This window comes from Peromyscus leucopus, chromosome 9, assembly GCF_004664715.2.
Source record: "Peromyscus leucopus breed LL Stock chromosome 9, UCI_PerLeu_2.1, whole genome shotgun sequence".
Lineage (NCBI taxonomy): Eukaryota > Metazoa > Chordata > Mammalia > Rodentia > Cricetidae > Peromyscus > Peromyscus leucopus.
This window is the reverse complement of record NC_051070.1, coordinates 60,248,347-60,272,763: the sequence shown is the minus strand read 5'-3', so window position 1 is coordinate 60,272,763 and position 24,417 is coordinate 60,248,347. Positions and strand designations below refer to the sequence as shown.

At 44.8% G+C, this 24,417-nt stretch overlaps 1 protein-coding gene across 2 annotated transcripts in view; it reads left to right on the top strand.

Moving 5' to 3' along the window:
- Window positions 1-24,417, top strand: part of Wdfy2 (WD repeat and FYVE domain containing 2) — a 144,345-nt gene that overhangs the window by 112,222 nt on the left and 7,706 nt on the right. For both annotated transcript variants that reach the window (XM_028884167.2, XM_037208470.1), the window contains 3 exons: window positions 4,950-5,062; window positions 14,554-14,680; window positions 22,674-22,779. In XM_028884167.2, coding sequence (XP_028740000.1) covers window positions 4,950-5,062; window positions 14,554-14,680; window positions 22,674-22,779 — 346 coding nt within the window. The remainder of the gene's footprint in view (window positions 1-4,949; window positions 5,063-14,553; window positions 14,681-22,673; window positions 22,780-24,417) is intronic.

Genomic DNA, 24,417 nt, shown 5'->3' with positions numbered 1-24,417 from the left:
CTCTTTCTCTCCCTCCCTCCCTCCCTCCCTCCCTCCCTCCCTCCCTCCCTCTCTCTCTCTCTCTCTCTCTCTCTCTCTCTCTCTCTCTCTCTCTCTCTCTTTGTTAAAGATTTATTTCTTTAGTATGTATACAGTGTTCTGTCTGCATGTGTCCCTGCAGGCCAGAAGAAGGCACCAGATCTCATTACAGATGGTTGTGAGCCACCATGTGGGTGCTGGGAATTGAACTCAGGACCTCTGGAAGAACAGCCAGTGCTCTTAACCTCTGAACCATCTTTCCAGCCCCAATATTATCTTAGTCTCTTAATGGAACACTTAATGTCAATATTGAGCACTCCAGCATCCAGTTGTACTACCATTTTATTTAAACTCCTTTCTAAGTCCCTGTTGGGACCATGGTTTGGTTTGGGTTTTTGTTTTTGATATTGTTGTTTTTTACTTTTGGACACAGGATCTCTCTCTATAGCCCTGGCTGTCCTGGACCTTGCTCTCTGGCTGACCTCAAACTCAGATATCCACCTGCCTCTGCCTCCCAAGTGCTGGGATTAAAGGTGTGCACTGCCCCTAGAAAAAAAACATTTTAATGACACTTATCCATAACTCACATCCACTGTTGATACTTCTGTCCCTTTTTGCCACAGTATTCTGAAGCAAATTCTAGACCTTAATGTCATTTTATCTCAACATTTTATTGTGAACCTCTAAAACTAAATATTTATTCATAATCATGAAGATATAGTTATGTCTGGAAATTAAAACTGCTTCATACTTCTAAATCCTCTATTCTCAGTTTATAATGCTTGTTTTACAAGTCACTTTTTGTAATAGAATTGTTTGAAATTGGATGTAGACACACTGCACCTTGTCCAGACGTTGTCACGTGTTCCGGTTCCTCCTCTGGAGCAGTTCCCACTGTCTCTGGAAGTTTCTGAACTTGCTCTCTAGACAGTCCTCATTTGACACTGACCCCCTGCTTCCACTGACATCACATATTTTGTTCATCTCCCTGCTCCCTCCATTCTGTGTACGTTTGTCCTTCCTCATGGAGATGGTTCTGAGTCCTTCACCCTGCTGCCCGCCCGTTAGGAGCCCGGGGAACTGGGTCGTCATCCTCCATTCAGTCTGAACACAGTTCCTGACTCTGGGGACTGTCCAGTGACTTTAGTGAATGGGTTTCTTGCTTCTTCTGTCCCAGAAACAGTCAGTGACTTGGGTCAGTTAGCTCCTAACGCCCTGCCAGCATTTCTGTTACCAGTTCTGTCCAGTGGCCAAGCTTTAGCTGAGTCATTTGCTTCATGGAGGTGCAGAGTGGCCATTTTCTAATCCTCTCGTGTTTTCCCCATGTGTGCTGGTTGAAGTATTTGAAAACAGAAGACTTCCTTACCATCCAGTGCCACCTGTCTACTCTTGGATGACATGTTATGGAAAACAGGTGTCTTCATTCTTATCATTTTAATTTTCGTTTCCTGCTCTGGTGTTTGTTTGAGACAGATCTTCATACATAGCCCAGGCTGTTCAGGAACTCACTGTATAGTTGAGCTTGGCCCAAATCTCCATCCTCCTGCCTCAGCCTCCTGAGTATTTGGGGGCTACAGGCCTATACCACCACACCTGACCAATTCCTTTTCCTTAGCTGCTAATGTAGGTAGAGGGTTCATATACTGCAGAGCAGATTTTTCCTTTTTTTTTTTTTGTACTCTTAGGAACTCTTAGGGGTTTTTGTTGTTTAGGTTTTTTAAAGTAATATATTTAGCATATTTTAATAAATGTCATTTTAAATATTAAAACTGTCCCATCTTTGGCTAGTAGGAGTCATATACTGGAGTGTGTGCGTGCGTGTGCGTGCGTGCGTGCGTGCGTGCATGTGTGTGTGTGTGTGTATCTATGTCTATGTGTATTGCTGATGGCTAAACCCAGGGTTTCACAAATGATAGACAAGCAGTGCCATTGAGCTACATTCCTGACTCTCTCCATGTCACTTCACAGTTTTTATTTTTCTAGGATATTTTATTGCAGTTTTTAGATTCATAGAAAAAAATTAAATATTGAGATTTCTGGTATTCCCCATTTGTTACAATTAATAAACCTATATTGGCATGTGCAACTTGTATCGACTTGGTGGACTTTAAAAGCACCATGGAAACAAATATGTAATCATGTGTTATGTGACATCATTCATGGTGAGATGTGAGCAATTGTCTCCTCGATCCAGGTAGGGAGCAAAAGATAGACCAAAGTGAGGATATCTCCAGAGTTCAGTTTGGTGAATCAGTGAGTTTTCTTGGGCCAGGGATTATTTACAGGAGCAGAAATCATTCAAAGACTGCTGCGTACCAAAAATCCATTCCAGCCAGATGACATCTCCTGAAAGTTGGAAACCTGGAGCACACTGCGCAACCTGCGGGCAGCTCAGCAGGTCGGAGGCTGTCTCAGGCAGCTCAGGACGAGCCTCTTTCTTCTGGGTGGCTCACGGGTCGCTGCTTCTTATAGGTGGCTTAGCTAGTTCCTGTTTCTCCTGGGGCAGTTCAGAGGTCTGGACGTCTTTTAGGACACAATTGTGTCCATCGTGTTATCATGCAGCTGGTCTGGAAGTGTCGCTCAGAAGTCCTCTCAGCTTCTGTATGCTAGGGGAAGGAGGGACTGAGTGAATCTGGTCTTCCAGATTCTTCCAGGATCTTCACTTCCCAAGACTTTAAACATTTAAACATCCCAGAGGGATGGAATATTTCACCTTCTTTACAGCATCTCTGTCGTAAGGAATTTCCCTGCAAACGTGGAAGGTCTTCTCAGATTTCAGAACGGTTACACAACAGCATACCTGTGAAGGATTCTAGAGTAGGTTAATTGCTATGAAAAGATACACCCTAAATTCGAGTGGTACCACTTCATCCTCCCCCCCCCCACACACACATATACACTAAATGAAAAGGAGAAAGTGAGCTTTGCACGTCATAGCTGTCTGCTTACGGACTGCATGCAGTGTGGCCAGCTGCCTCCTGCCCCTGTCCTTGTGGACTGTATCCCCTGGACCTGGGGTCACAGTAAAGCCTTCCTAGGTTGCTTTTGTCAGATACTTTGTTACAGATGAGGTGGGACAAATAGCTAATGTGTGTCATTATCACCCAGAATCCCTAGCTTTCTTCAGGGTTCTCGTTTGCTGTTGTAGTGTGTGGAGTGTGGATCTGCACAAAGGTGGCCACCACTGTGTTGTCCTACAGAGTGGTTTCACGGCCCTAAAATTCCTTTAGTGTTCTGCAATACCGAAGGGACTGTGTTCTTACTCTGGGAGCCCCCTCCTTACATTCGTTTTGTTTCCTGTTGCTGTGGTGAAGGACTCTGACAAAAGCAGGTTCGGGCAGAAGGGTTATCTTAGCTCTCCCAGTTCAGTCCACTGTGCTGTCGAGGCCTGCCTGTGTATCTCTGCAAGTCTCCTTTGCTAGATAAGAGTCTCAGGGACTTGGGCTGGTAAGAATTCCCATCATTAACCAGTAAGAGTGGCCTACTGTGCTGGAACCACACAAATGAGAGGGTTTATGCCAAATGGCTGCTTTCTTTCTGAAGTCTGCAGTCCTGGAGAAATGGTTCACCAGTGAAGAGTGCTTTGCCGTTCATCCACGTGGACGGAGTTCAGATCTCAATACCAGCTGCCAAGGGGAGGACTCAGAGATGCTTGTAACTGCAGCTCCAAGTGATCTGATGACTTACTGTGGTCTCCACAGGTGCACATGCCTCTGTGTGTGTGTGTGTGTGTGTTACACACACTGAAATAATGAAAAATACATAGTATTAGAAGATAAAAACCCTCCAAAATGAAAACAAAACCAAGTGGATGAATGCTAGGTTTCTGTGTGTCTTGAGTATCTGATTGTAGACTCCTATCATAGACCATTTGTCTCTGTCAGTACTCACACTTTAAAGAAATTTTATAAGCCAGATATATAGCAGGTGCTGCCTCTAACGAGAGCAGTCACCATATAAAAGACAGGAATTTTTCACTCAGTAGCTCAGCAGCCCTCCTGGGCAGACTACATGCTGTGACCAAGTCACAGCATCTCATCTGTACATTCCTCGCAAATTTATCACATCAATAAGGGGAAAGACTGATCAAAATAAATTATATAAAAATAATAATAAAAATTTTAAAAAAATCAGAACAACAACCACAAATCTAGATGAAATGTCTCACCTTCATTTACAGATCATGAAAAGTATGGTGAGGGTCCACCTCAGCCACATACACCACACAGGGTTACGGGGGAGAGATGCAGTCTGCATGCCTGAATCAGGAAAGGTGCACGCCTCACTCACCAGACTGCCTTCAGGCAGGTACAGCTGAAGATGGCTGAGCAGAGGCTGGTCAGGCTACTATAGGGCTGCAGCACAGAGCTCCTGCCACGTGCCCAGCACTGAGGAGTTCGCAGTCAGCAGCACCTAGGGCCGAGCAGCAGGAGGCAGCCCTGACATTACAGCAACAGCAGGTGGGAACATGGAGGCCTTGAAACTTCAAGGTGCTGAGAAGTTGTTTTCATTAAAGCATGTTTTAACACCCCTCTCAAAAAAAACAAAACAAAAAACCTTTCTAGTATATTTTAATATCTGGTAGCATTGGTCTCCTATTGCATGTTATTTTTATTTTCAAAGTATTACCGTATGTTCTTGCTTATTTATTTTTCTGTATAGACTTTGGAAAGAACATACCGAGCTCCAGAGAATGTTGATGTTTTTATTGCGGTTATATTAAATCTATAAATTAATATGATAAGTCATGTTGCGTCTGTCTAGCAATATTGTACATCCTTCATTATCTTGAGTCCCCTTTCATGTCTTCCAGGACCTGTCTTCAAGTTCTGCTAGCATGGCACTGCATATTCCTGGTTAAACTAACGTAGAGTGTTCTGCTTTTACTCTCATAAATCCCTGCTTTATACTCCTTAATGATTACATGATAGATTTGATGTTGAAACCCGTCACGTGTTTATTGGTGATCACTCGGGCCAAGTCACCATCCTCAAACTGGAACAAGAAAACTGCACACTGCTCACATCCTTCAGAGGGCACACAGGTAAGATCTGAGAAAAGGCTGCCATCAGCTCAGCTTAGTCTGGTCCTTACATGTTTGAAGGTGGCCGAGAACAGCCTGGGCTTGGGTAAAACCACAGATGATACAGGTGCATTAGTTGATTGTGAAATGCTTCAGTAAGAGACAACACCAAGACAATCTTCCCCGCAATTCAAACAGAAGAGAAACCAGCCTTTCCCGTTGCTGTGGAGAAAGCCAGTGCTGGCGTGTGTTGAAGGGGTGCTTGTGACCATGTGGCAACGGTTCAAACCCCAGGAGACTGCTAGGACACTTGTCCTTTGCACACTTGAAGTAAGAAGACAGTGTGCAAGAACGATTCCCCCATCCCAGACAGGAAAAGGAAAGCCAGACTACACGAAAGGGGACAGATTGGTCTTTCCTAGTGGGCCTTAAGTGTGTAACCCCTTTAACCCCTTACAGCACTGGTGTGCTCAGGATTATCTACATAAGATAAAAAAATAATCATCCGTAATTCTGGAAAGGCCTGAATAAATTGATGGCAGTAATGGTTACAGGCTTACAGGCTTTTTTTTTTTTTGAATTGCATTGGCTCCAGAAAATGTTGATTTGGGGGGAAATGTGCCACTGCCTGGTTTATGGTTGCTAGTGGACTTTGGTGTAGTTTTTTTTCAGTTTTTTTGTAAATAACTCATGCTTTAGTGTAAAGATAATACTCCATCTGGATGTCATAGAAAAATGAAAGTAGATGGGAAAGGATGCTTAATTGAATAGTGTCCATTTAGTCCTAAGGGATTTGCAGGTGGTAAGGGGGCCAGAGAGATGCTCAGCAGTTTAGAGTGCTTGCTGCTCTTGCAGAGGCCTCGAGTTCAGTTCCCAGCATCCACATTGGGTGTCTCCCAGCTGCCCTTAACTCCAGCTCCAGGGATCTGACCTGTGTGTCTAGACTCCAGTAGCTCCGTCCACTGCTTCCCAGTGTACCACGTCTTCAGCTGATAGCATCCCTCCTTCTTGGTGATCTGGAGTGTTAAGATTCAGGCTGACTGTCTACCTTTTTTGCTTCGAGAACCAGGAGCCCCATCTACAAGTCACTCTTGAGATTGAGACCATCGATGCCGTTGCAAGGGCGTGATTGCCAGCTGGGTGCAGAGTTGCCCACTTTTCCCTCCGCCTGTGCTCAGTGCTTCTCCTCCCAGTCTCATGACCTCCCTCCCCTTTTCTTTTCATCCCCCTCCAGCCACCTTCTTCAAAAGCTGCCGTAGCTTTTCAGTGGTTTATTTCTTGCCTGTTCTGTCCTCTGCTAGAAACTGAAACAGACTTGTCTTTTGTTTCTTCTCTCTTCTGTATGGGAGCAGCCTTCCTGTGGGCCCAGGCTGATTCTCAGGATCCTCGGACCAACATGGACTCCCTTTGGACAACAGTTCCTCTCCAGTTATTGTTCCACCTAAGTTTCTTCCTTCTCTGTTGAGGAAACAGTGGAACCCTCTCAATCCGTACCCTCCTGTAGCCGTTCCCGTTACTGTTCCAATTCTGCCCTTAAGTTACAAGACTTGCAGCTACCATCTTAACCGTCTTGTTTGGTGGACATTGTGCTGTCATCACCATCCATCACAGAACACTTCATCTTGTGAAGCTGCACCCCTCCACCCTTAGATGGCAGCCCCTCCCCATCACCCCTGGTTCTTTCTGTGAAAGTGACTACTCCTAGTGTGTCACGGAAGTGGGATCATTTAGTACTTCTCCACTTGCAAAGGGCTTGTTTGCATGCAGACCGTAGCAGCTCGGTTCTTACAAGAATGCCATTCCCTGGCTGCTCCCGGGCCTTCGCCTCTAGTTCCCTTCCAGCCTGGAGGCAAACATCTGGTTTGTCTCTGTTATCTCATTTGAATTGCTCTCCCTGAGGTGGCCCCTGGTCTTCTGGGATGTGTTGAAGACCGTGTTGTGTTTAACATTTGGCAGCGTTTTCCATGGCGACTGTGCCTCTCTGCTGTGGCTGCCTCCTTTCATATCTGTGAACGCGCCTCTCCCACCTTCCTTCTGCCTCTGGCTGGTCTCAGAATCTGCACATCTGCCTTGGGTCCTCCTCTCCTGACCCTTTGCTCCATGGTGTGGATCTCAATGGATTCTCTCAGTCAGAAAGAAAAGCCCAGTTGTTGTTCTCAGATTCCTCAGAGCCCAGTGAGAGCCAAGCTGTGCTGTAATGGTGCCTGCCTGGTAACAGAGGCCTGGGAAAAAAGCACCAGGGACTTCCAGAAGTCGAGCACAGGCAGCTCACTTGGGGGGCCGGGGGGTGGGGGGGTTGATGGGGGAGGGAGCATTTAGGCAAGCTGTTGCTTGACCTGAAATCCTAGGGAATGAGTGAGTGTTGATTCTTAGCGAGCACCCAGAGGATGTCTGGGAGAATGCCAGCACAGAGAGCACAGATCTCCAAGAGCCTCTCTGAGCACTGCCACGGCTGCTCACCCTCCAAGGCTGCACGTCTCTGTCTGAAGCGGGAGTGGAGGCAGTTGTGGCAAGAAAGAAAGCCACAGTCACTTCAGATCCCTAAGGCTCACCCTCCCGACTTACTTTGGCATCCTTGAGAAACCGTGAATGAGTTTGAAGCCAAGAAACAGAGGTATCCGATTCCCTGGAGCTGGAGTTGCAACATTCTGGTCTCCTGTAAAAGCAGCTTGCACTCCTAACTGCAAAGCCATCTCCCCAACTCCAGAAACTGTCTCTTAAAATGGGGTGCTGATGGGGGGCAGGGAGGAATGGGTAGATTCAGGATAAAGTATAGGAAGTTGAAGATCATCTCAGTGGGGGCTAGAGTGTAGCTCAGTGGTAGAGTACTTACTAGTACTAGTGAGGCCTGGGTTTGCTGGGAGCAGGGGTTTGTGGGGAGAGTGTGCCTGCTGACTAACCAGATTGGAATAGGCAGAGTGGCCTCTTGACTCTTTAGAAGTCAGTCAGGGGTCCCCTGAGTTCTTTGTTGTTATCACCAAGTCAGCAGGTGTGAGAAAATGTTTCTGCCCTCCTCCGTGTTGTTGGCTGGATGTGGACAGGAGTTTTGTGTTTTCTGCATGCTTGCTGTAATGTAAAGTGTTACTTAGGTATTGGGTCTTAATCATTCCCATAGTGTAAAGCGTTCTCATCTCATTTTTATGATGCAGCGTCTTTGAGGCAGATGGCATGGCTCAGGAAGGTTCTAGCTCACATGAGGGCAAAGGTAGTCAGTCATTGAGATGGAGAATGCGGAGAGGAGCCTCATCAGCTGGCTGCAGCACAGTTTGCTCAGCTACACTGAACACACAGTTCACAGTGTTAAGCTCTCCCTATGTAGGAGGCCTCTTCTGTGCCTCAGGCAGTCCAAGTCTTGGAAAGGGGTTTTTATAAAGACCAAACAAAGACCAAAGCCAGATCCATTAGAGGAGGGAGGTGTCTCATCAGTTGAGACCTGACTCACACATAGAGGTCTTCAATGTTTGTGCATGGGTCCATGGTCCTTCTCCCCATCATTCTCTTTCCTTTCTCGGGGAGACATGGCCATTGGTCTCATTGTTCTCTTTCATGGGGAGCCAAGGCTACTGGTCCCATTGTTTTATCATGGGGAGCCCTGGCCATTGGTCCTGTTGTTCTCCTTCATAGGGAGCTGTGGCATCTGCCCCATCATTCTCTCTTACGGTGTAGAAAGTCATACAGAAATGTGGAGCAGTGATGGAACCTGCCAATAGCTGCAGTTTCTCATCAGTGGAGATTTAGGAAACTAATTCTGTGTTCTTAGCTCCCTCTGCTGGATTTCTTTCTGGAACTAAATGTCAAGTACCATGATTCTTTTCTGAAGTAATTTCTTCATATACGTTTCTACTAAAAAGCTCTAAATTGAGCTGAACAAATCAGGAAAACCTATTTTGACCACTGTAAGTTAATAGCATCAGTAACATCTTTATTTGTATGATTTTTGTTTTATATGGTAAGGTCTTGCCGTGTAGCTCAGACTGGTCTCAAATTCATAGCGATGTTCCTGCCTCAACCTCCCAAGTATGCTGGAATTGCTAGTGTGAGTAATGTACCATGCCCAGTCCAAGAATTGTTTGAATTAACATGAACATATGAGAAACAGGAGGGTCTGAATGTAATCTGTCAAAGTCGTCTGATTCACAAATAATTAAACATCACCTTATTCATTCACTGTTTAGGAGAACCAAAAGGAATAGTGTGGCTGTTACAAAAGCAACAGAGAAAACCAAGGAAGTCCTGTGCACATTTGCATCTTCAAACATTTACATTGAGAACTTTACCTTGTTAAATGGACACTTGCACCCAGATCTCTCTGTGAGGACTGACTCAGTGTGTGGAGACTGCCCCTGAGTTGATCAGCATTGGCTCGTTCTCCGTGTGAATGGTGCCAGTGTGTGGGGGTCAGTAAAGCAAATGTAGTCCTTGCCTCCACTCACCTACAGTGTAGCCTGCAAACACATCAGACCGATAATTGCAGGTGATTCTTCAAGATGCTCTGTAGGCAGAAGTGCTGTGAAGCCCTGATGGGCTGCTTGGAAGCAGTAAGAGAGCCTCTTTTGTGCAGCTGGAGAGATGGCTCAGCAGTTAAGAGCATTGGCTGTTCTTCCAGGGACCCAGGTTCAATTCCCAGCACCCATTTGGCAGCTCACAGCCATCAGTAACTCCACTTCCAGCAGATCCAGTGCTCTCTTCTAGCCTTTGCAGGCACCAGGCCTGCACATGATGTTTATGCAGACAAAACACCCACACATAAAATGAATAAATAAGTTATACAGGGGAAAAAAGAGAAAGGGAAGAGCTCACAGGGGGAGCTCACAAGTCCTCATCACTTAGACCTGGAGTAGTGACTTTGGTGACGTTTTATGTAAGAAGCACAGTGGTCTGGGCAGGCCCTCTGTTAGCCAGTTACTAGCCTGCCCAATTTACTGTGGAGAGTGTGATGCCAGATTCTGAGAAAGTTCTTCATCACACTAGGGCAGACCCAGCAGTTTCTAACTCCAGTTCAGTTTTGCAAGGCTTTTGTACATGTCTCAAAAAAATTAATTAATTTAAAAATAGTTCACTAAGCATTTTGGTAACAAGTATTAAATTTCTAAAAACATTTAGACTCTGACCCAGTTCCACATTTGATATTCTTGTCTGTGTGAAATAAAAAAATGTGGAACAAGGGGGTGGAGTCACACAGCTACCCAGCAGGCTAAGGCAAGGGAATCACTTAGCCAGCTAGAGGCCAGCATGAGCAACCAAGTCCTTGTTGTTCAAAAATAATAGTAAAGAGAGGCCAGAAAGATGTCTGCAGCGGTTAGCAGTGCTTGCTGCTCGTGTAGAGGACTGGAGTTGATTCCCAGTGCCCATGTTAGGAGGCTGACGCCCACAGCCACCTGTGATTCCACCTCAGGGGCTCTGACTCCTCCTTGTGGCCTCCACAGAAACCCGCATGAATATACACATAGATTCCCATGCACATCAATTTTCAAAGCTGAAACTAATAGTGAAAGAAATGGGAATAGTTTTTATTGAAATGCTTATCTCTGCAAATATATTATATTCAGTTAAAAGTTGAGGAATCTAGTAAGTAAAAGTAACTCAGGATGCATACATGTTGTAGGATATTACCCCACCAGTAACAATTACATTCATAAAATATATACAGCATAGATTTTACATTTCCACTCTTGTGCTGGTTTTGGGTTTGTTTTGCACTGTGGGCCTTGTGCATACAGGGTAGGAGCTCTACCACTGATTGCATCCCTGGCCATTTCATCCAATTTTCAGTGTACAGTAGTTCAAGGAAATATTTCTGTAATGACCTAACTTTATAACAGAGCCCATCATCCATTAAGTCTCTGAGTTGATGGATCTTTTCCAACCATGGTTTTTCACAGTGCCCACAGTTGTTTAAATTTGATGTGCTTCTTTAAAAAAAATCGAACTATCCATTTTACATGTTTTATAGAGAAAGTCACATCTGCCACCTTGCTTTATCTGTTTCCCTGATTGAGAAACAAATGGCTTCACTTCAGATTCCCAAGCATCCCATGATGAAAAGGTCAGCTAGGTGAAGGCGTCACATCAGCAACACTGCTTACCCAGGAAAGAGGTGTCTCAGCCCAGCGTCATCTGCTAGGAGGAAGGCCAAGGGCATTCATTCCTCCTCCTCCTCACACAGCTGCTGGCTCATCTGCCTATGCAGACTGGGTATCTGCCAAAAGCCAGGCAGAGGTGCCGATGAATGAGCCACAGCTCCGGCCTCCAGAACCTCTTGTCTGTGAAGTGACAGCCACTCTGGGGGAAGAGGTCTGTGAGTAATGAGGGCAGTAGTGGGGTCGCCTCTCAAAACATGGGATTTAGGTAAGGTTTGGCTTGAGGTGGAGAAAAAAGGTTTCAAATGTTCATTCATCTGCCCCTCGTTCTGCCCTGGTGCTGTGCTTGCCTGCTGTTGGGGGAAGGTGGAGTGTGGTAAGGGTGAGGGCCGGGTTAACCACACATTGCTAGGGGAAGTGAGGTTCATTGTGAACAGGAGTGTGTGCAAGCAAAATGCAATGCAGAGAGCGGAAGAGGCTGGTTAGCAAATCCACAGCAGTGGGAACGAGGGGGCCCCTGTGATCTTAAGAGTCTGCTGGGACAGTTAGGAGAGAAACTTCCCTAAAAGTCTCCAAGGTATAAGACTTTATTAAAGCAAATTGATCATTTTTGAAATGTCAGGTTCCAATAAGTAAATATAAGCTACTTAATATCCTCAGAATATTTTTCAATAATATTAAAAAATTAGTGTCTCTGACGTTCCTTGGTATTTGCTGGCTGTGTGTTCATTTTATATAGAAAATTTGTTTCTATTCTTCAGTATTCAAAGAATTTGATTTATAAAAGGATTGCTGGAGAAAAAAACTGTCATAATATTGGGTGGCTATTCACTACAGCACCTGAAGCTTAGGCAGTGGTTCTCAATACTTCCTAATACTGCGACCCTTTAATACAGTTTCTCATGTTGTGCTGACCCCCAACCATAAGATTATTTCATTGCTACTTCAGAACTGTAATTTTGCTACTATTATAAACTGTAAGGTAAATATCTGTGTTTTCCAATGGTCTTAGGCAATCCCTATGAAAGGGTCAGTTGACCCACAGGTTGAGAATGGCTGGCTTAGTCCTATGTGATTGGTCCAGTCAGTTCTCACCCAGTAGGTAGTGAGTAGTGGTAGTGATCAGAGTAGTACCACCTTCCTCACTTCGTAGGGGAGTGTTGTTTTGGTTTCCTCTCTGCTGCCCTATAAAACATTCTGACTTATGGGAGGAAAGTGTTTATTTGGCTTATGCTTCCAGATCACAGTCCATCATTGAGGGACGTCAGGGCAGGAACCCAGGCATAAATCTGAAGCAGAAACTGGAGTAACACGGCTTGCTGGCTTGCTCACTGGCTCGTGATCAGCCAGCTGTTGTATACTTCTCAGCACCACCTGCCTGGAGATGGTGTCACTCACCATGGGCTAGATCCCCTGCGTTAACAAACAAGAGAATCCTCCACAGGCATGCCCATGGGCAGTTCAGTCCAGACAGTCTTCAGTTGAGGCATCTCCTCTCAGCTGACTCTGGACTCTGTCAAGTTGACAATTAAAGCTAAGTAGAACCAGGATACTAGCACTTAGGAAATAATTGATTTATACAGGATTTGTAAACTCAAGTTCCCAAAAAAAACAATTTCTGCCTCTAATGTTGTCCCTGATTATACCTAATATCCAAATATAAAAGCATATCACAGTATTCTCAAATAAAGACATGCAAATAACCAGCAGTTATAAGGGAAAATGTTAAATGTCACTAATCACCGGAGAAATCAAAACCACAGGTTAGTGTCCTCTCTCTGCAGGTAAAATGATATGCTTGCTAGTTTTATGTCAGCGTCACAAAAACTAGAGCCATTTTGAAAGAGAAGCCCTCAGTTGAGAAAATGCCCACACCAGACTGGCCTGTGGGCAAGCCAGGGTGCATTTTCTTGATGGATGACTGATGAGAGAAGTCCCAGCCCATCGTGAGCAATGCCTCCCTGGGCTGGTGGCCTTGTGTGCTTTAAGAAAGCGGACTGACGGAGCAAGCCATGAGGAGCAAGCCAGTAAGCAGCACTCCTCCAGGGTTTCTGCTTCAGGTTCTGTTTCCAGGTCCCTGCCTTGCTTGAGTTCCTGCCCTAGCTTCCCCCAGTGATGAACTGAAGACAGAGGAAGATGACAGAAACCCTCCCCTTCCCATGCTGCTGTAGGTCCTGGTCCTGGTGCTGTCCCAGCAGTAGAAACCCTAGCTAAGACAAGAGGTATTGATAAACAGTAGCAAGTGGAGCAAAGCATGGGGGAGGGTACTGCACACTGGTGGGAGAATTGTAAATTATTTCAGCCTTTATAGAAAGTATTGTGGAGAGTCTTCAGAAAACTAAAACCAAACTTACTTCTAGGCATGGTGGTACATGCCTGTCATCCTAGAATGCAGGAGACAAAGCCAGGAGGTTCATCAAAAGATCAAGGCCAGGCTAGGCTACACAGTAACACCCTGTCTAAAAAACAAATGAACAACGAATAAAATCGCACATGATCTAGCTACTAAGGTTATAGTCCCAGAAAATGGAGTCGGTATCCCCGAGATAGCTGCCCCCATTGAAGAATTTCTGACATAACTAAGGGATGGGGACAGACAGCCTAATGTAGTATGAATGGATAAAGAAAACATTATATGCCTACACATATGATTGAATACTATCACGCCATAAAATGGATGAAATTTGTCAACCAGATTGGATGGGTTAGAGGACATTATGTTAAATGAAATAAGCCAGACACAGAAAGAAGTACCACATGATATCACATGGAATTTTAAGAAGTTGGCCTCATAGAAGTAGTGGATAGGTCAGTGGTCCCCAGTTGGTCAGTATATACCAAATTGTAGTTAGAAAGAGTAAACTCTGATGTTTGGTTCCACAGAAAACAGAATGGTATTGTATATCTCAAAGTAGCTGGGAAGGATTTTGAATACTCCTACTGATGAATGTTTGATGAGATGAATATGCTAATTACTCCTTTGGTTTGCTTGTTATATGATGTATACCTAAATTAAAACATCACATTGAACCCCACAAATGTGTATAGTTATTATGTGTCAAGAAAGGAAGAGATCTAATTGAGCATTTTAATTCTCATTTTCTTCTCATTCGTTATTGTCAGGATGAGGAGTAGGTAGTAGCTAAGAAAATGTAGTTAATACTTCCAAATAATGCAATATTTCCCTTAGAATTACCAATGAATTGCCCTCTGTTGTTTATAGTAGTTGATTTTATGCTATATTACAATAGATGTGCTGTTTTCAGGCCGAGTTTTTTATTTTTGGAGCAGTTTTTCTTTTCTGGGGCTTACTTACCCACTCATTTAACAGACACTTAATTCAGGGACTGTGTGGGTCCTGATCGCGTCAAGACCCCCTTCCTTGGTGAGGCTGCTGTTCTGTGACTAACCCTGGCGTATCTGTTCCCTTAGGAGGGGTGACAGCGCTCTGCTGGGACCCAGTGCAGCGCGTGCTGTTCTCAGGGAGTTCCGATCACTCCGTCATCATGTGGGACATCGGTGGGAGAAAAGGGACAGCCATCGAGCTCCAAGGACACAAGTAAGGCTGCTGCGGCGGGTCTTCCATAAACATCTCCCAGCAGGCTCCTGGATGAGGTGGACAAAGGCACAGGGCAGGCTGCTGCGGGACCTTTGCTCCAGAAGGTGCATGTCAGGGACACCGTATCAGCCAATTTGACTTGTGTGTACAAAGGCTGCCTCTAGCCACTGAGGACCCAAGCGTGCTTCTGAATGCACACAGTGAAATAACAGCTGTAAATAAATTCAGAGCAAAAATTAAAGCCATAAAGAATATAAGTGAATGTTGAGAGTGAGACAAAACATTGTGAAATACGAGTTGGAAGCCTGTGAAGTCTCGGTACAGTGCAGGCTGCTGGCAGCATGAGGAGGGCAGAATTGATGTCCTTCCATACTTAGTACCTCGCCCAGTACTTTAGTCCAGTTGGCCCTGGTTCCTGTGTGCTTGGGTTAGACCGGTAGCTAATCTGTCCTCTGTTGACCAGCAGGCGCTAGCTAGACACTACAACTGTGAGGTGAACTTAGGCCAGCCTGTGGCAGCTGATGAGCTCTGGCGATGTCTTGTTTCTTTTCTGCTTAGACTCAAGACTGCCTTTTTCTTCTTCCTCTCTTAACGATTCCTGGTTTTCCTTCCTTGCCCCAGGATGACTGGGTCAGTGTTGATGCAAATCAGGGATGCCGTTGACTTTAGGGACTGGGCAAACTGGCATGGGTCTGTCCAGTCAGGATATCAAGATAGTGCCACACGTCTTTTGTGTTACACTTTTCACCACCTCTTGCAGCAGCTAAACATTGTTCCTGGAAGGTCGTAATGGGGCTGCCAAAATCCCAGGCATAGTCCCTCCACTGTGCCTTTCTGACGTGTCCCTGTGTTAAACACACAATGCCGCACAGGTTTGTGTCCTAGGTAGCCAAAGTATAAACCTGGGCTGTACCCTCTGGGTCTGTACACTCACTGATGGAATCACCCGACACACCTGTTTTCAAAAGCCTGTCTCCATCATTTTTTTTTTCTTTTTTCTTTTTTCTTTTTTGTTTTTTTGTTTTTTTGTTTTTCGAGACAGGGTTTCTCTGTGTAGCTTTACGCCTTTCTGGGAACTCGCTTTGGAGACCAGGCTGGCCTCGAACTCACAGAGATCCACCTGCCTCTGCCTCCCGAGTGCTGGGATTAAAGGTGTGCGCCACCACCGCCCAGCCACCTGTCTCCATCATTAAGACAAACTTTATAAAGGTCTTGTCAAAACAGAGCAAGTGACTGTTGACATTGAAGAGTTTTCATGTCCAAAGGAAGAAAGCTTAGAAAATACATTCCCGTAATGTGACCTGCATTTCAGGCTTTTGGAGTTTTTAGTCTCCGTGGCAAGTGGAATGCAGTCCACTTCCAGGACTAGCTCTGTGCAGGGGAAGACAAAGGACGAGGCTCCAGTTTGGGAGGCAGATCGGATTCCTAAGGGTCAGCTGTTAGTTTCACACATACTGCAGACACATAACCTGGAGGTGTGTTGTGCCATGCCCAACATATCGTATACAGCAGTGCCACCTTTTGGGTTGTTTTTTGAGGCAGGGTTTTGCTATGTACCTCTGACTGGCATGGTATTCACTATGTAACCCAGACTGTCCTCAGACTCATGAGTGCTCAGGTTACAGTATGTGCTGCCACACCTACTGGTACCTTTTGCTTAGATCTTTACTTATTCTTAGGATAATACCTATTGTTTCCTGACCAGCCTTATGACTGTATTTTTGCTAGTAGTGTTTTCTTAGACCTAAAACTTCCGGGAGAGTCCATGTACTCTGGTTTCAAGCAGTGGAGAGCTTGTATTGCCCTAATATGTTGGGACCCACGATGGACTTGAGCAGGAGGGTTCGTGAGGCCAATCACAGCCAGGATTCTTTGGTACACACAACTCATGTTCTTCCCCTTTCCATAATTCTGACTCTTACTTTCCTTCCTGTTTCTCTGACCATGTGTAAGATTTCCCTGAAGAGCACCCTTAGCCAGTGTGGTGGGACATGGTGGGATTTACCGATAATCCCAGCTCATGGGAGACAGGCAGGAGGAAAAGGCGTTCAGGGTCATCCTCAGCCAGCCTGGGCTACTCAAAAAAAAAAAAAAAGGAAATGAAGAAAATCTTTTGATAAAGAAATGACCTATCCATAAATAAATATGCATGGGGAGGATTTCAGTTTACCCCCTGGTATCAAGTAAATTGCACCTGAGGCTATGAAAAGAGAAGCGTTCTCAACTTGCCCTCTGCGTTGGAGGAGCCAGTGAGGGTGAGGTCAGCATGCACAGCTGCTTCCTTTTTGGTCCCTGGGATGTAAGGGCAGCCTCTCACTGCAGTGCTAGGGAACATTAGGAGAAGGAGCAGTCTTTCCTTTCTGATTATTTCACTAAACGTGTAACAGGCTAAAATAGTATGCCTTAGAGCTTTCATGGAGGGTAGAATCCTGTCGTAGAAGGCAGAGCTGTGGTTTTTGTTTGTGCGTGTGTTTTCCTTTATCTTTTGTTTTGTTTTGTTTTTTGAGACAAGATTTCTCTGTTTAGCAGCTGTCCTGGAACTTGCTTTATAGATGGCTTAGAACTCACAGAGATCCACCTGCCTCTGCCTCCCAAGTGCTGGGATTAAAGGTGTGCACCACCGCCCCCTGGCGGCAGGACTGTGTTTATCAGTTAGCATAGTTAGCATTCAGGCTAAGGTTAGGAGCACTAGCTGCTCTTCTGGAGGACCTGGTGCCAGCACCCACTTGGTGGCCCAACCAGTCTGTAACTTTAGTTCCATAGTTGATGTTCTCGTCTGGCCTTTGCAAGTACCAGGCACACAAGGAGTACACAGACATAAAATGAAGTTGAACAAATAGTTTAAAGAATTAACGTTCCAGAATGCCTCATTCTTTGAAAGGCCCACTTCCGTTTTCATGTTCTGCTGTTGCTGCCTTCTCATTCTTTATGAATTTTGACAAGGGGCCAACCCTCTAGTTTCCTTTTGCACTGATGCAGTCATGTTACATCGCAGGGTCTGGAGGGCCATGTTTCCTTAGGACTGCTAAGGAGCATGAGACTGTCCCGCTGAGTACAGTGTTTCTAGGAGGCGGATCTCCGTGCTCGGGGAAGCAGGGTTTTCATGTACTCATCAGAACACATGCGGTGTGTATGTGGAGGCCCTCATCCACAAAATAATAATCAGCTTTGAAATGCTTTCTGGTATAAGCGCTCCGGTGGTAGCAGATGAAACATGAAGAGAAGAAGGTTTCTTTTCATTCCCTCCCCTAGTTTTTAATTGTGAGGTAGTTGAATTGTCAATCCTTAAATCAGCAAATCCCCAAGCAGATTATTATAAAGCTTGAGGCCTGCCGTTCATCACTGGGTTCTACTCTCCTGGGCTGGAAGATTAACAGCCCTGGAGCCTCATAACACATTTGTTGCTGAATGCTGCCATTTGTGAATGGTGAAGCACTCCTTCTGAAGGACCTTTTGGCATTGCAAGATCATTGATATATGTCTCAGAATGCCTTAACAAAGTGGTTCTCAACCTGTGGGTCACATATCAAATATCCTGCATATCAGATATTTATATTACGATTCATAACAGCAGCAAAATTACAGTTATGCAGTAGCAACAAAATAATTTTATGGTTGAGGTCACCACAACTGTATTAAAAGGTCACAGTGTTAGGAAGGTTGAGAAGCATTGCCTTAACAAATGAAATGTACCTGTTCGGCCAGGTAGAGGATGGATTCCCCTCTTGCCCTTGAAAATCAGAATGGAGGTGCTCCCTACTTTTAAAATCCTGACTTTTGAAATGAATGAATGTGAGTTATTTGATATTAGCCATTAGTTACTGAGAGGGTGCTTTGATGTAACAACTGATCTGAAGGGAAACCCATCCATAAGCAGTAGAAAATGCTAAGGTTGCCGGGCGGTGGTGGCGCACGCCTTTAATCCCAGCACTCGAGAGGCAGAGCCAGGCGGATCTCTGTGAGTTCGAGGCCAGCCTGGGCTACCAAGTGAGTTCCAGGAAAGGCACAAAGCTACACAGGAGAAACCCTGTCTCGAAAAACCAAAAAAAAGGAAAAAAAAAAAAAAAAAGAAAATGCTAAGGTGAAGGCTGGGGCCAGGCTGAGTCTGTCAAGTACTGGCCACACAGACTTACAGGCCGGAGTTTGGTCACTAGGACCCAGCTAAAGAGCTGGGCGCGGTAATGTGTTCTTGTAATCATGGTGCTGGCGAAGCAGAGAGAGATGGATGGGCATCGCTGCCCGGCCAGTGTGGCCATAAACAAAACAACAACAAAAGATGGCAGGCTTCTTAGGAGTGATCCCTGAAGTTGACCTCTGACCTCCACATGCATGTCACATCCTTCCCACAGCTGTGTACACACGGAATGCCCAAGTTCATCTGTGTGGAGACACAGCTGGCTTTTTCATGGGCTGGGTGGGGACTGGGGATAGTGCCATCTTCGCTGGGCAAGGTTTTGGTACTGTCGTTTTTGTATAATGCAGGGAATCCAATAGTCCAGAAAAGTGTGCGAGCTCACAGCTGACACAGTGTGAAAATAGACGGCCATCATCTCATTTTGCCTATTCCAAGCTTGTCGATCTACTTGACAGCTCGTCTTCCCCAACTCTGTGGCCAGAATAATTTATAAAGCTCACAGAGATTTGGCTGGTTTGCTCGTTTTTTTTTTAATTGTTTTTACTTGCTTACTTTTAGAAAGTCTTGCTGTGGAGCCCAGGTCGGTCTTGAACTCAGATGATCTTACGTCAGTCTCTCTAGTGCTGGGATTACAGGTGTTGCCACAACCCCTGGTTCTGAAGGGTTACTTTTGATGACAAGAAAGATAGGAAGAAAGGCAGGCTGTCCTCATAAAGTGTGGCCTAATTATTTCTAGTTTTGCAGTGAGTACCAGTGAACCATACATTCCTTTTTAGGCATGCTCTGCCTGCCTAGATCCACACAGCATTCTGTTCACACACAAAATACTAACTTCGGCCTGGTTATTGTTACAAACTTGTTAGATGGATTTTTTTTTTTTTTTTTTCCCTGAGCTTTCCTCTATTCCTTGCTTTTCCAAGGCTGAGAAGCCACCCTGGAAACTCCTCACCTAAGACTCCTTCATTGGTAAATTCCTGGTGTCCAGCATCCCAGTTCCTGGTCAACTACATAGCTTTGTACTGTATGGTCCTGACCAGTTCCTAGGAGGGCTCTGTAGACCTTGGCCTCATACAGTCTTAAAGTGTCAAGGTACTTTTGATTCAGTGGACATCATTCTCAAATGTGAAAGAGGCTTGGTTGTGCTGTTGGTTTGTTGTATGAAGGGGTGGGTGTGGGTGTGTGCATGTTCATGGGAGGCAATGTATGTGGAGACAAAGGTTTGATACTGGGTGTCATCCTCAATTGCTTCTTACTTTATTTTTTTAAGACAGAGTCTCTCACTGAACCTAGAGCTCACTGATCCAGCTGGGCTGGCTGGCCAGAGAGTCCTGGGGGTCCTCCTATCTCTGCCTCCTTAGCTTTTTATGTGGGTGCTGGGGCCTGAACTCAGGTCCTCATGTTTGTGAGCTAAGTACTTCACGGAAATCCCCCCATTCCCTGTGGATTAATTGTTGTAGAACCCATGAAATGGCTGTGTTACCGTGAACATTAAGGGAAGTCTGAACAGTTTGAGTTGTGGACAGTGTAAGATGGGCTGTTCATCAATGTTTTGATTTAGATTATAAAAGTAGAATTTACTAGACTGCAAATTAGACATGGCTTAAAGGAAGAGCAAAGACATCCTTATATATCCAGAAAATAAAATATTAAAACACCGATGGGATTCTAGACAACACATCCACAATTGGTGTTCATTTTGTTCTGTGAGTAAGCTGTAATTCTTACTCTGCTGGATCCTGGGTTAGTGGTGCCTGTTCACGATGCCGTCTGTCACCAGAACAAAGTGAGCTCCGTAATATAAGAGAATCCTGATTAGAGAATCCGCTGCACAGTTTAAACACTGTCAGTCAATGTGATGACACCCAGTAGCCTGTATGGGATCTGTTCTTCACAATGTCAGTGTTTTCAAAGACTGATGGATGTGTTCTTTTTCTTGAAGTACTGTAGCCATCCTTTTTGGAAGTCTGACTTCCTTCAGACAAACATCAGAGTACTACAAAGGATATCTGTAACCTCTAGAGACTTAAGGACTTAATGATTACTATGTCACAAGATAGCCTAGACTGCCTTGGAACTTGGTATAGCCCATCCCACCCACAGATTCGTAGCCATTCTGCCTCAGCCTCTCAGTGCTAGGATTACCAGTATGAGGCACTATGCCTGAATCCTATTTTGGTTTTTCTTTTTGTGATGTTAGATTTTGAATGTAGAGCCTCACCCATACCAGCAGCATTCTGCTATTAGTCTCAGCCCAGACCTTGATTCTACAAATAAGTAGTAACACATATAATGCAGTCGTGTGTTAGTAATGTTTAGTGCAGGTGTACATAGTATCTCATTTTAAGGTGAAGGATCAGATCTTTATGGTTTTCCAGGACTGTTGTGTGCTGTTTTGATCACATTCTGACAATAAAGCTTTCTTTGAATCAGAGGGCGGAGCTAGCTGCTAGCTGACCAAAATTAACCATAGAGGTTTTGGAGGACTGAGGACAGATAGAGAGACAGGAAGTAGTAAGGCTGGGCTTAGAGAGGATCTCAGGCTTTTGGCTGAAGGAATGGAAGACATAGGAGATCACTGATGGCTTCTCTGCCTCTTCTCTGATCACGGGAAGTCTTTTGGGAAAGCTTTGACATATCTTGAAGATTTTACTTTTTCTGAGTAGTGACTCAGCGTGAAAAGTCAAAATCAACCTGCTGAGTCTGGGGTCCTAGGCTAAGATAGGAACACTGGTTATCTAAGTAAAGTATCTCCCTCCTTTCTTGTCACGGAAATACAAAGCTCCAGACATAATTCTGAAAACAGACTGCATCTAGGCAGTTTCCCAGAGGTCAAGAGTACCCTTTCACACTGGTAAGGGCAGTAATCAGCACATCAGAGAAGCAGCTGCAGCTGAGCAACGTGCCCAGCCCTGTAATGGACTTCTTCAGATACTGTAAAACAGAACCCACCCCTTCCTTCCAGCTCCCCACCCCCACCCCATCCTGGGACCATTTGTACAGTGGGGTTTCCTTGAGCTAGATGCTGAGTGGTCTTAATAAATGCAGGAAGGAAACTGTGAGTATCTGACTTTTACTAAGCCTTTAAGTAGGATGAATCTCAAGAACATCAAACATTGGATTTTTCTCATCACATTTTCTGTTTTGGAAAATTATTTTTCCATTTAATATGCATAATGTCCAAGTGGAATGTATTCATCATTGCAAATTTGAAATGAATCTGTTTTATTCTCAGTTTAATCTAAAAATACAGTAAATATTTTATCCGTGTTTTAAACCAAGATTCTATGGTTTCCTCCAGTGAGTTTTAAAAGTAAAGGGAGGCTCCAGGACAATAGACTTGATCCTAGTACATCTCCTCCCAAGTGCTGAGGTTACAAGTCTGCATGGCCACAACCGGCCCCCCGCTGACAGAGTCTTAATTACTCACTTTAATGGTAATAATTACCAAAGTAACTAGCTGATATTTCATTGAGAAAACCGGGAAGAGGGAGGATAGAGACAGTTGAGAACTGCCTTATACAAGCATTTTAGAGACTAGCAAGCAAGTGCACCAGAGTTTCCACTATGGCATATAAACTCCCTTAAGGGAGAATTAACAAGATGTTACAGTCAGTTCAGCAATCATCTCTTATTTGAGTGTTGGTAACTGACCAAAAGTACTTTCCCGTGGGCCTGAGAAGGCTAAAACAACGTTTAAACTCGTGTTAGGTCTGACCGTTGTGTGTTGAAGAGTCTGTAAAGATTCCAGCTACTCGCTGGAGCTCTGTTAAACCTGAGTATTGCCCGGCTCTGATGGGCTTCCGCTGTGGAGCATGTTGTTTGCCCCGAACTGGCCCCAACCCTTGGTTTCTTCCACAGTGACAAAGTCCAAGCCCTCTCCTATGCACAGCACACAAGGCAGCTCATCTCATGCGGCGGGGACGGTGGCATTGTCGTCTGGAACATGGATGTGGAAAGGCAGGAGGTAAGCGGCACAGTACTTACTCTGGGTGAGTCCTACAGCGCTGTCTCTGCCCCTTCCTGCTTATTTCTGTGATGACTGAACCACGAACTAGGATGCAGTATGTCACAGGGTAGAAAACTCCTGAGGAGTAAGAGCACTCTGTTTGGTTTTAATGGAAATGCAGGAACCGATATTCTTGTGATTGTCGTCTTCTATCTAGTCCCCAAACACCATGCCTTGTCTTCTTAATCACAGATTTAAATCTTACCATACCACTATCGAAACTAATTTTGCTTTTTAATCTATAAGCATTTTAGCAATTAATATGTTGACTGGACATTCCCTGGACAAGTATTTTGCAATTACCATTTCCTGTTGGCGTGGAATTATTCTAGGTCAGCTTTCCCTTTGACAGTCGGCATTCTTGTCATTTATTTCTTGAAGGGTGTGAGAATTAAATAGAAAAGCACACTTTATAAAGACAAAACTTGCCCAGTTTTTTCCATCCCCTCACCCCAGTCTCACCCCAAGAGAGTCACTGGTATTACCCACAATGCAATGCCTTCAGATGCCAGTAATTAAATGCTTAGGAAGATCACAGCTGTAGTTTGTGGAACCATAAATCCACAGGAGTTCTATTAGTAACTAATTAAAGTGCTCCTTCGTGGTAGGAAGAAGCGGGGAAATGTAGAATATTGTTTTTGAAAAGTAACACTTGGCACCGTCCATGTACTGGCAGGGGACCATTTCAGCCCATGCTGGCCATGTGAAGTAGGCTTCCCTAGAGCTGGGGATTGTGTCCTGGCTTGCTTTGGGTTAGGGACAATCAGGCCCGATTCAGGCCTGGCTTTTGTGGGCCTTGTTTTGTTTTGTTTTGTTTTCAGTGGAAGGACAGCCCAAAGGAACATAAAAGTGTTGTTTCCAAAGATGAAAGTGGGCGTTTGGGAGCCAGCTTTGAGCCATTCTGACATGCATATATATGAACATTCAGTACTCGCTGAGGGGGTTAAGATCTTGTTAATTAGAAGCTCTGATGAGCAGTGGGAATGATTCCATCCATCTTTTACAAATACCACACTTCGTAAGCATCTGGGAACTGCTTCCTAGTTATGACAGAGGCTGTGGGATGCTCACAATAATGAAGTTTGTTCTAACCTGAAGTGCTGACAGACTCTCTATAAAGTTCAGAGTCTATTAACTGGTATAAGTAATGAAATTACAGTTAACACTAGTAAGACCATGCTGGGTATTGGGAAGGGATGTTAGGACTGGCTGTCAAAGAAGGATTCAGTGGGCCAGCACTAAGAAAGACAAGGAGTAAGCAGGGTGGGTGTGAAAGGCTGCCGGGGTGTGTCGGTGCTGATGGGAAGTTAGCAGCAGTCAGGCATAGGAGTTGCAGATGGAAGACAGTGTGGGGCAGGTGAGGGAGTACTCTGCATGGCTGCATGCAGATCACCATGACGTCAGCCGGATGCAGGTGCTAAACGTGTTTGTCTATACGGCTAATGAAATCAATTTGCTTACATATTGTTAGGTAGAGTACATACTCTGTAGAAAAGTTGGAAAATACTCATTAACAAATAGAAAACAGGTTTGTTAATCATGATACCACCATCCAGAAATACTATGTTTACAGAATCTGTGACTTAACAAAGACTC